Source organism: Danio aesculapii, chromosome 19 (assembly GCF_903798145.1).
Source record: "Danio aesculapii chromosome 19, fDanAes4.1, whole genome shotgun sequence".
NCBI lineage: Eukaryota > Metazoa > Chordata > Actinopteri > Cypriniformes > Danionidae > Danio > Danio aesculapii.
Genome location: NC_079453.1, coordinates 29,271,629 through 29,284,857, shown reverse-complemented (window position 1 = coordinate 29,284,857; position 13,229 = coordinate 29,271,629). Strand labels below are relative to the sequence as shown.

Below are 13,229 nucleotides of genomic sequence, written 5' to 3'. Positions count from 1 at the left end.
GAACACCCCTAAAAAAATAATTGTTTAAAAATTTTAAATTCAAATACTCTAGTTTGGTTAAAGTAAACGTTCTCCATCAAAAGGTTTTAGCGGATTTCTATTGTTCACTAGATTTCACTTGTTTTTCTTTTTTTCTTTGTTGTTTTATTTAGGTGTTTTCTGAATGTATTTTTTACAGTTTATTTTACACAACAATGCTAAAAAGGTTTTTAAAAAGGCTATTTTGCATCTGTTTTTTAAAAATGCAATGCTGTCAAACCAATCCCACTCACACGCATCTTCAAAAATTGATCGATAACACTGTATTAATACTTCCAGGACAGTAGGTGGCGATATAATTTGTAAAGAAATACTACACATCTCTACGCATATAGTCCTGCCATCCACTATTGTTATTTTTATGGTCAAATGCTCACAAATATGCACATGATGTCACCATTTTCCAAATCTGCATTGTTTACACAGAAAATAATCCATTATTTCACATTTATAAAAAACGTAATATAAGGGCCGTTAAAGTCTAGAAATTTACCTGAATTTAAATTAAGGACATTTCTGTAATTTAACGTTTGTTATTTTATGGTCAATTTCTGTAATTTAACTGCAGTTATTTTACGGTAAATTTCTGGAATTTAACGGTCGTTATTTTACCCCAGCTGCCAGAAAGAAAAAAAAAACATAAACATTTTTTTTACAGTGTATCCATATCATTTTTAAAAGCTTCCACTCTGAAACCCTCTTCCAAAATTTGCCCCAAAACACTAAAACGCATTTACAGTTTTTATTTGAAAACTCTGTCATGTATATGCCACAAAATTATCTTTAGTCAATTCCTAAATCAGCGCAAGATTAATGTAAATAAATAGCACTAAAAGCCCTCATTCCTGAGATCTGCGACAAATATTTGCCATCTCTCCATTTTCACAAAGAGCAAATCAACACCTGGTCTGTGAGAGCAGTTCTGTTAGAGGACATCCGGGAGGAAAGGAAATATTGGCACACACTTCCTCCACTGCTGTCAACTAAAAGGCCGACACACACACACAAATACACACATACCTTCTTCATGTTCGCCTGACACACACGATCACACAAATGCGGGTAATTAATCTCCTCTTCATTAGGATTACCTTTGTCTCTTTCTTGAGGGATTTAAAAAAATGCCTGGATATTATGAACACAATAAAGCACTTCAACAATCCAAGGACAACAGATATGACGGTATTCAGCGTATATGCAATAAAAACAAAACCCTGCTGCAGTGAAATCCTTTGCAGACAGCAACACGCACACACAACCTAAATGGTCATTAATGCATTCAGTTTAATGGCTCATTACAGAGGGAGGCAATGTTTAGCCAACAGTGTTAGAAAGGTCAGCGACTGAGGGGGGAGGTTAGAGAGGTGAGGACATTCAGGAGGGGGGGATTCACCAGGACCCATGGGATATGGAGTCCTGCCCTCTGTTAATGGACTGCAAAATGAGCCCCGGTCCCCCGTGTCATCAAATCAGATACAGAGGCAGATGGAGATGGAGTGAAAGATGACAATCAGGGTCAGAGCCTTCATATTAAAACCGTGCTGTTTCAACGCTCACAGTTGGAGGTGGAGGTTTAGGAAGTGCTCGTTTCGCTCTCACATGTATGCAGTAAGATGAAAAAAAAAAGCTCACAGGGGAAAAAAAATTAAAAACACCGGCATTTCAAAGACGCTTTGATTCTGTGTCAGCAGAAAACTGATCAAGCCATTTCCCTTTTAAAGTAGTAGCGGCATTTGGTTTTGGTTTCTCTTTCTCGGGCGTTTTATGAAATTCACACTTTATGTACACGAGGAGTCGAGGCATTTTGATCTTCTTCATGGCCTGTAAACTGAGACCAACCTTCAATTATAGCTCCAGCGCCAGTGAAGGCAGGAGATGCAAATGGAGAAAAAAAAAAAGACCATTACGGTGTAGCAAATATTTGGTGGGCTTTTCACTCAAGTGTCAAAACTGGCATGGAAGTTGAGACCGGCTGTATACGTTTATATTGTGAATTATGTTAAGCATCAGTCTTCGATTATTTGATGTAATGTGCTTATCTAAGACAATAAAAGTGTTAATGGTATGCATATATACTGTATATGATGTTTTATCCATTAGAATATAAACAATATAGTTTATTAAATAATAAATAAAATTTAACCTCAGCACCAAAGCGTAGAGTTGTAATTTCAATGTAAATGCATCCATGGCACCTCTGAGGATCAATAACCAGGCTGAGTACAGACATCTAAATGCTGCTTCAGAAGCACTTCCATGCTGCCTTTGCAGTGTAAATTCAGCGTACCTATACAAATTCAACACAGGTAGCATGTTTAAATACAAAGAACAAATGAAAGAGAAATCAATGAACCAAACCATTTCCAGACTCAGGGAAAGTGATTAAAGCATGGAAAGTAGTCTAACTGATATGACTAGTGCTGGAATGGATTTTCATTTAGCATATTTTTTAACAAACTGACATCTGTACAAAACAAACATTGAGGATAGAATATACTGCTTTAAATAAATGATTCAATTATCTGTTGCTATTTAATTATCAAATATTGTTGTAAACAAGAGTAGAAGTCTACCCATGCACAGCCATAATGTAAAGACCCCAGAAGACACTGGTTCTCTAATGGTTTTCCTGATATATTAGGTTTTTTTTGTTCATTACTACAATCACACAAATGAGAGTAAAAAGGTTTGTGTTCAAAATGATTATGTTTTACTATGTAAATTACATAATCATGGTGAAAACTCCAAATTGGGAGCAGTTATGTTCATTTTTATGTTTCTAAAATTTACTTGGGATATGATTTACTAAGGTTTACTAGTTTACTAAAAAATGAAAATGCTGCCATAATTTATTCATCCTTCACTTGTTCCAAACCTGTTTGTGTTTCTTTTAAACAGTGTTCGTGTCACTGTGAATGTTTTTTACCCAACCTTCTTTTAGAATATCTTGTTTTGTGTTCAACAGAAGAAAGAAACTCATAAACGTTTACATCCACATGGATGTAAGGAAATTTTTATTTTTAGGAGAACTATCTCTCTAAGATGGTGTGAGTTTACACTACTGAACAAAACGTACAATTGCCTATAAGTTTTAGACCTTAATTTCTGAATATACAACCTATTTATAAAACCCTTGAGGGCAAACTACAATCGGAATTACAATGTAAATGTATTTAACAGTTCCATAAAGAACCCTTAACATCCATGCAACCTTTTAATCCAACAATTAAACGTTCTTAAGACTTATAAAGTGCTTTTCACACTAATATAAAAAAGTTCTTAGAACTCTTTCCCACTTAAGTTTTTTTCCCACTTAAAAAATAACCAAAATGGTATTTCTATTTCAAAAGTGTAGTCTTCTTGGTTTTGGTACACATCAGCTCACTTTTGATAAAGATATTGCTGTCAGGCTGGATTTTTAATATTAATATTAACGGAAACGTGGATCTAACGTCAGAGATCGTCAATGGCAGGTGATTCCATAGCCATTTTAAAACGTGAAACTCCTTAGCGCCAAATGGAGGACTAACTGCTGTAATTAAATCATTAAATCCCGCTCTCCGCTTCGCAGGACACGAAGAGAATTGCCTAACCAGCTCGCCAAACTCATTTGCTACTCAAGCATGAAATTATGACTTTTTTGGATAAATAATTACAAAGCTAACATCTGATAGCAAGGTGCACCCAGGGGGAGGATTAGCGCAGACAGGGGTGTTAGCCCTCATTACCAGCCGTGGATGAGAGGAGGAGAGAGAAAATATACTGGGATGGAGAGATAGGCTGTGATTTTAATTGCAGGCTTCTCTGGTTGGCTCCTTATCACAACCTCTCAGAGGGATCAAATGGCTCCTCTGAATGGAGCATTTCATTAACCTGTCACCTTATCACGGGACAACCTGTGTGATGCTAATGTGCAAATTACCATAAACGGGATCGTTTGTTTCCCTGTTGGACATTACTGAGACCCTCTCTGGCACGCCGTGTGAACGTTTGTGTGTGTGTGTGTGTGTGTGTGCGTGCGTGTGTGGGTTGTGAGAGGGAGGGGAGCGATGATGATGATTCTCTCCGCTCCATCAAATCACTATTACGCTCCATTATTGCCTTCTTCGCGACTCCACACTACCAGACGTTGAAGCCGCATATACATACAAACTCCTGAGCCGCATGCGCGTTAAATAAAACATGAAATATTGACTGGAGATAGATAGGTTATGGCATTGCGCAATCAATAAATGTCAGTGCATTTAATCGTAGATGGAGAGTGGTAAACTTTAATAAACACTGTACACAAAAGCAGTTTCTATTCTTTTTAAATAACACTTTACTAATCCAGTCTTAAAATATGCATATATAATAATTATATCAAGATACGGAAAACTTGAAGCATTTGTTATATATCAGTTAAATGCACAGACCGCTTAGATGATGCAAGCATTCCATATTGATATGTGTAACTAAATTACATAATTTTACTATACTACCAAGTTTAATAGTGTGTTTATTGAAAATTAAAAAAACTTTTTAAAATTATTTTGTAACAAAACAAACTTGTCAAAAAACATAAACACTGCTGAAAAGTAAAGTATTTAACGCTATATCATTGTTTTATTTTTGCAAAATTAATATTAATTCTTTTATTTCTTTTAATTCTTTCAATTTTTTTATTCTTTAAAATATAGTACACTGTATTTTATTCATTTATTAGTTCGTGTGTTTACAAAAGTAAAAATAGTTAACAAGCCAACTTTATTATAATTTTTTTGCATTAATTGTGTCTCGTTAATTTTAGCTATAAGCTTAATTAACTTATTTAATCTCAAATTAATATGAAGAAAGTTCAGAAATGTACAAATGTCCAGAAACACTGCTCTTAATGTTTTATAATTTACATATCTATATTTTATGTTAAATATTTCGATATTTGTTGTCATATTCCACACTTTTACGCGAACAAGACGTATATGTAGCTAAGCACTTCGTTTACACTGCCACACAAACATACAATAACACACACTGCAGCCTACTTATCGCGTGGCCCCGGATAGGAGGGGCCTCGCGCTTAAGTATCATGCCAATCAAGCCGTCAACTTCAAATTGTGAGAGGTCCAGAGGGTAGACGCATCACTAGACGTTCCTCCTGACGAGACCGCGCTTCTGCACCAAGCGAGAGTTATTGCTGTGATTGAAAGTGGATTGCCCTTCTCTCTTGTAAATCTCCGACAGAGTTCCTCGGGAGTTGGACATGTCGTTCCCCCAGCTGGGTTACCCACAGTTCCTAAACGCCTCCCAAGAGGTATACGGAGCGGAGCGCACGGGTGTAATGCCGTCCTCTCCACGCGAGGGAAGCTCGGACAACAGCGCAAATCCCGCGACTGCAGCGGCTGCTATCACGCCGATGCTCGGCATGTACGCGAATCCGTGGACCGTGCAAAATTATAGCGCCTTCTTACCTTACAACAGTGCCGAGCTGGCCCTCCTCTCTCAGATGGTAAGACAATTGTATATATACATATTATAAAGTTTTTTACAATGGTGAATATCTGTCTAATATTTTGAAGAGATGAATTAAACTTTAAACATTACATTTCACATTAAACTGTCAGTTTTAAATGTTTATCCAGATATATATTAAATGTGTTATTTGGCAGCGTTTCGAAGGAATAAAAATGTAAATGCAATCTTTAAAAAATCGTAATTGTATAATGGATTTAAAAACTAATCATTTTTAATTAAAAACAACAAATTGCAATTTGTAATTGTGTTACTTTCACAAACTAAAGCAGTTCTGGATACATAAAGGAAAACACGAGACATACTTATTGGATTTATTTTCAAGATTAACTAACGATTTTTAAATTCTCTTACTTTTAAAATTATTTCTATTTTGGCACTATAATTCTCGAATAATAATTATCAAACGATATATTTCGAAATTATAGTTCTTCATAAGTAATAGTATTTAATTTTACAGTGTTTGTTTTAAAGTAAACCACTGCTTGAAGTTTGCTGCAACAGTTTATTTCTCGTGTTGAAATACTACTTTGACACTTATCAAAATAATACCAAAATAAAAGGAATGACAATCTTATTACTCTTTCCTGCGTATGTTTAAAAACCTACTGATAATTGTTTTTTCTAATCCTCAGGGGTCCCAGTATGAGCTGAAGGATAACCCCGGGGCTCATCCTCCAGGATTTGCAGTGCACGCTGCGCCCGGTTTTTATCCATACGGCCAATATCAGTACGGCGATCCATCCCGGGCCAAGAGCGCTACCAGAGAAACCACCAGCACACTGAAAGCATGGTTGCAGGAACACAAAAAGAACCCGTACCCCACCAAGGGTGAGAAGATCATGCTGGCCATCATCACTAAGATGACCCTTACGCAGGTGTCCACCTGGTTCGCCAACGCGCGCCGGAGACTCAAGAAGGAGAATAAAGTGACTTGGGGTCGCAGTGCCGAGGACAGAGACGGACGGATTTTCGACAGCGACAACGAGGATGATGCGGACAAAAATGACGACGAGGAAGAAATTGATCTGGAAACCATCGATATGGACAAGGCTGAGGAGCCCAGAGTGGACCAGAACAAGGAAACCACGGATAACCCGCACGCGAGAGAAAACGTGGAAACACCGCGGATATTATCCTCCCCAGCACTTAAAAACACGGACAGTCCTGTGTCGAGTGGTAATGTGAATGTGGTCAAAAGCGTTGGCGAGGTGTCTCCTGGTGGAGCAGTGTGTCAAAGGCCTGGAAACAGCAAACCCAAAATCTGGTCTTTGGCGGAGACGGCAACAAGTCCCGATAACACGCAGAAACTCAGTGTCCCGTCGACGCCTGCAGGCCTCAGGGCCTCACCCTCAAACCATCCGGCTTTTCTCTCCACAAACGGAATTTATACTTGCCAGATTGGAAAACTACACAACTGGGCGAGCGCCGCTTTCCTCAGTGCTAATTCTCTGATGGGTGTGCGTTCACTTTTGAGTCAAAACAGTAACTTTCCAAACCACAGTCCCGTTATGAACCCCGAAAAGAAACCTTCGTCTGCCTCTGGATCTCCTTGTCTAGACAGCGACAACTCATCCGACAGTTTCAGTCCCAAACATAATGGTTGGTATTCACTATTGAACAATAATTAGAATATTGATTTTAACATATTAACATATTCACATTGTTTTCAAACAACATTAAAGTTTGCTTTGAAGTGCAAGCTGTTCATTTATCTTTTGAAATGTGTTTAGATCAAGAGAACGTTCAGAGAATTGAATCTCCAACACTTGCATCAAGATCACCGTTTCCAGTCATCCATGACAGGTAAATGATGAACAAGTCATTTTAATTTCCGTGCACTGATTTTGATTAAATCAAACTCCAATAATTGCAAAAGCACAGTTTCACTTCACACTTATGTCAGAGTCGCGGTTACAACTTGCATTCCTTAACATTTCTCCATTAGATATAATCCGTTCTGGATTATTTAGAACATTCAATAGTTAGAAATCCTTCACTAACATTTAAATATTAATGGCACATTGAAACACACATTTTCGTCAGTAATCCTAAATACTTTTAAGTGGCTTGCTAATTGCTTGAAGTTGCCTATTTAACGTCTCATCAGGAGAAAATTAATAATTTGATTCTAGGCAGAGATATCAATTGTGTCATTTGTTTAAGAACATTTTGACTAATTTTTCCCCATTTCTGTCTTTTCTACTCATGCAGGTCTCATCATGAAACATCACAACGCGCTTTGAAGACCATTTCTTGAACACAGAACTTATCAGAAACCTCTAAATTATTTAAAGAAAGTAAAATGTGACAATACAACAGAAGCATATACGTCATCGGATAGACCAAAATATTTTTTGCATTACTTATTACGCTCCCATCCAGCAATATAATTTTTTTATTTTATTTTCTATTCATTTCAGCATGTTTGAGTTTACCGTGTAGCTCGCCTGCATTTCTTTTTAAGAGTTAATAAGAGTTATTTGTCAGAAATTGTGAAAATGATATATTTTTGTGTAATAAAGAAAATGAGATGAATTGTGTTATGAAATTGAGTTTCTAAAGTTAAATAACTAAGTTTTAGTTTTTATTTCAGAAGCCATAACTTAAGTCGACAATTTGAGCGATTAAGAGCTATATGTTTTCTTTTTTATAATAAAGAAACAATTGGCATGTTAAATATGATATTAGGCCAATGATGAAATAATACGAGCGGCTAAAATATGACAATTTAATCCGACAACAGGTCAGCACATGAGCTAAAATATATGATATTATATAGGCTACTTGAAATGTATCCACATCATTTATTTCGTATTAATTGGTCAAAAAACTTAAGATGATTATCTGATAACCACACTGTTAATTGATTGCAAATAGAAACATTTTAGACGTATAAAGCTTAGGAACATTCATAACAAGGCAACGGCGACATCTGTTGGCGATTTTTTTCGAATTTATGTTTGGAATACACTTATATTAAAACCCCGAAGAAAATCACGTCTACGTTAAATAAAACTATAAAACAGCCAGTTCAATAATAAGCACAGCATTAGTTGTCTTTGCTTGATTTAAACACCTATACATAATAACAACTGTAGCAATGTTATTAAAAATTTCGGCGTGAAAGTGATTTCTTTAAAAACAGACGAAGGGGTGCATTCTTATTAGCTCAGATTAAGAGACTCTTTTTCTGTTCAAAAACAGAAACAAAATTGGAGTGAAAACAGTTTGGTGAAATTCAAACAAATGACTAGTTATGCACGATTAAATTGTTTATGAGAGTTCATAGCGCGGTTTCAACAGAAGGCGAGAGCTCTCCTTACACAACCTCGACAGCTGACTGAAATATGGAGACAGAGGAATATGGATCGCAGCTGTTCAAATGCCAGCGCACAGCATGTGTGTTATACTCGGAGGAGAGTGGGGTGTGCATGGAGATTATGTCAGTGATAAGTACAATATAAAGGCCTGCTAAGAATGGAGACCGAGATACACCTGAACTTTAGGCTATGCGTCACAGCAGGATAAATGACCCAATCGCACAAAGGCTTGTTTTATACATTTCTATAAAATCAAATAAAAAAAACTTGGAACAAAATTTACAGAATTCTAACTATTGATAAAAGATTTTGCGCTGCATTACAAAATATCATTTTGGCAATTGGGATTTAGCTAATTAGAAACATTAGTCTACTTCACAACGTAGATTTTCATTCAAGTAGGCTACCACCACCACAAACAACAACAAAATGATGCCTGCTATTGAAACAAGAGCTAGCCTGACCTAAAAATAAATAAATACACAAATTAAAACACACACAACTTTAATATAAACTTAATATATATAAGCGATATTTTGGATATCAATGAAACTTGTTAGGCTTTACATTTTTACATAGAGTATACAACCGCGACCTCCCGCGGGACCTCTGAAATGACGACCTCTCAAACCTTCAGAGAAAATAAACCGCCGCACGGGCCAAAAAAGGTTTATGTGAAGACGTGAATTAATTTTCAGTGTTTGGAAGTGTGTTTATATTCTGTTTGCTCTGTCACAGATGCTGCAGTAAAGTAAGTGTTTTAGAGAGCGAGATACAGGGAAAGTTAGTGACAGAGGCACATCTGGATCGGGTCACATTCTTACTGTGTGACAAACAGACTGATTTATCGATGCCCTAATCAAACACATGATCCCCAATCAGTAAAACGACATTTTGAAAGCTTTTCGGGATGCAAGACGTCAGCAAAACCACACATTCCTGAAAACACGGTGCTCAGCGAGAAGTTTATGAAACATATAATTTTTTTGACCGAGGTTCAAACCCAAAGGTCAGACAAAGGCCAGCAGCACTGAGCACTTGGAGAGTGAGTGTGGGAAATAAACCAGACCCATTAAATCACTGACTGTTGTTTGAAATTTATTTATTTATTTTTGCTCATATGACAATAAATCACTCCAGTGAGTGTAAACATTCGGTGAGTACCTGACAATCAAGCAGGAATCTCAACTGTCAAAAAATATTGCGCTAAATATATTGCTATTAATCTCTGAATATAGTTAGTTGATCTAGCTTTAAATCAAATGTTTCTTCAGTGCTTGTCTTTCGCACAGTTCTTTCCTTCTTTCCACAGTCTTTCCTTGTCAACATTTTTTTTCTTCTACAAATATGGACTATGAAAAAATATTCTGTCAGATACATGGGGTCTTTGGATATTGAACAAAAAACATATTCACATTTTCTCATATGAGCAATTTGGTCGCTGAGTTCACCGAAGCACCGATAAATATATTATGGCTGTCTAATGAACTACAAATTGTTAGTTGTGGAACTTTTTTCTGATTGCATTTGAGTTCAGAAGATTCCATCTTACTTTGCATACTCATTTACATACAATTATTTATTGAAAAATAAAAAAAACAAGGCGGTCAAAACAAGACAATTTTGGAAGCGACGGATTTACAGATCAAAGTAAAGTAGTGTATTAGGAATCTCCTTTAAAAATGGCACTTCAAACAGCAAACCTTTTCTCCATTTTCATGCAAGACTGCCACATAAGGAATTTTACTATCTTTGGGTCCACCTGGTCAGGTGATGTGTCAATCAAAGCAATGACGCTATAGAGAAGATGTCAGTCATGTTAAGGCATTTCTGCGCTATGCTAATGCTAATGGTGCTGCCTGGGCCTTTGTGGCCCATTCGTGATAAGACATAAAATGGCTGCCTGTTTGAAAGGCTAGGTTTAGGCTTCATGAAATGAATATATTAAACCAAGAAGGTGTGAAGGACAGAGAGATGGAGGGATGTACGAAAAAATGAATAACTGAATAAAATGAAGCAAAATAAACGAGGTGGGAAGAGTGTTCAAATGTTTAAAAGGGGGATAGGTTTCTCTCATGAAAAAAACATGAGAGAAATCTGACTGTGCATTTGGAATTAGTTTCAAAAATAGAAAATGGTTTGAGGTAACGAATGGGCATCATAACAGGTCTAACCTGAATTTACCCTGACACACTAAAGCCCGCCTGGACTATCTGATACAATCAGGTTCCCAAAGCACATTGAGGATTAATATCCAAGTGTAAGAGAAGAGTGTCTAAGCGCCATCACCACATGTGCTGTTATCTGTAATCCTGTTAAATAAACGTCATACCAACCCAAACAGTCTGGGCAGATGCACTTGCAAGTGAGACTGAGATCTTACAGTCCTCCATCTAGAGCTCTGTGAAGGAGACATGCTCTTCTGAAAGACTGACTAACTAATACCCAAACTCTCTCTTTCACACACACAAACTAATATGCAGCGTTTGCACACAAACGCTCTTCGCTAAGTAGTCATTTTAGCACTTTTATGTTACAGTACACTTCCACAAGACCAATTCCCCAGAGCAAACTGAAGTTAACTACAGGAGTCTTGCTCAAGAACCAGAAAACCACCAGCTCATGAAAATGCAATGTTTAGACTGCAGTCAATTAAAGCTGGTTTAAAGGGATAGTTCATGCAAAAATTAAGTCTTTCCTCGTGTACTTGTCCTCGTGTCATTCCAAACATACAAGACTTTTTTTTTCTTCTGGAAGGGGACATAAAAATAGATACTTCTATATCATTTTTGGACTATAATGAAAGTCAATGTTGTTTTGGACTCAAGTGAATAAGTGAATAGACAAAGTTAAAGCATTCATCAGAACATCTTATTCTGTATTTTGGTGGAAATGATTAAGTCATACAGATGCATTAGGGTGCAGTAAACAACATAGGGGGAAAAAATATTTATTTTGTTTTTGTTTTTTATATTTTCTTTCATAAACAACAGACTACTTGAAATATACTAGTCAAATTTTTTATATAAAATACAAATATAAATGTACTTATAAAAAACAGTTGGTATATTTTCACTAATAAGGACAAGACTATATTAAATTAAAAGCAAAAAGACAGTATTATTATCCAACTGGGTGACTGTGACAGTGTTTGGGGGCAAGAACACTAAAAAATAAATAAAGCCTACTTCTTTTTTAAGGTTATCCAAGTTATTATTAATATTAATTTAATTATTATTCATTCATTCATTCATTCATTCATTTTCCTTCGACTGATTATCAGGGGTTGCCACAGCGGAAAGAACTGCCAACTAATCTGGGATTTGTTTTATGTCAAATAGTTGCCATTCCAGCCACAACTCCGTACTGGGAAACACCCATACACTCTCGCATTCACACACACACACACACATACACACACACGCACACCCACACCCACTACGACCAATTTAGTTAATCCAATTCACTTATACCGCATGTCTTTGGACTGTGGGGGGAAGACCGAGGCCCAATCCTAGTTGTAAGAGCAACAAATAATAACTTGACTTCTAGTTGATCATTTGGAAAAGTGCCAGAAAGTAGATCTTTCCAATGAATTATCTTTTGAACTGTATCCCAATCATCACAAATACTGCAGAAGACCATGGGATCTCATATGGACCCATGATTCTCAGGTCTGCGAGAGATCTGAGATTGTCCAAGCTCATGGGAGTCATACATAATATTAATCCTTTTTCCACTGCACCATGACTTTATATTCTATACTGTACATTATTTTTGTTAAGTGAAAAGACTTTTGTCTAAGCAAAGTTAGACCTTACTGTCCTAATTAAATAATGAAAAATCAAGGCATGATCATGTTTTTTATTTTGGTAAAATAAGCATAATCTACATGCCTTTGCCTTTTAGATAAGCCAATTCTGATACCAAATGATCATCTAGAAGTTATTATTTGTAGTTCCTAAAATAATAATAATAGGCGACAAGATATATGTCAGGTGTACATTTTTGGGCATTAAAGAACAACTACTACTGTCATTTCAAACACAATCAGTCCCAAACAAAGTTTGAAGTTCATTTCTGGAGTTTAAAAAAAGATTGGCAACTTTTTGGAAAAGTTTGCTCCAACTGACACAGACACTGGTACATGGCTCTGGAGCTCTGCCTTTTCACATCTTATATCTACAGTTAATTTCATCTGTGCCATCAATCAACATTGAAAGTACTTTATAGTAATAACTGAAGTAGTAATTCTGAATGAAAGCAACACTGATTTTCATTTGTAATACTGTAGTCCATATGTGACCCTCAATCACAAAACTAGTCAGATGTGTCAAGTTTTTAAAATTGAGATTC

General features: G+C 36.3%; 1 protein-coding gene across 1 annotated transcript; it reads left to right on the top strand.

Annotated features, from left to right (window-relative positions):
• The first annotated feature begins 5,144 nt into the window (after positions 1–5,144).
• irx1b (iroquois homeobox 1b) lies at positions 5,145–8,088 on the top strand. The gene is made up of 4 exons (XM_056479773.1): positions 5,145–5,527; positions 6,186–7,152; positions 7,284–7,356; positions 7,765–8,088. The coding sequence occupies exons 1-4, from the start codon at positions 5,282–5,284 to the stop codon at positions 7,808–7,810; spliced, it is 1,332 nt and encodes a 443-aa protein (XP_056335748.1). The 5' UTR covers positions 5,145–5,281; the 3' UTR covers positions 7,811–8,088.
• The last annotated feature ends 5,141 nt before the right edge of the window (positions 8,089–13,229 follow it).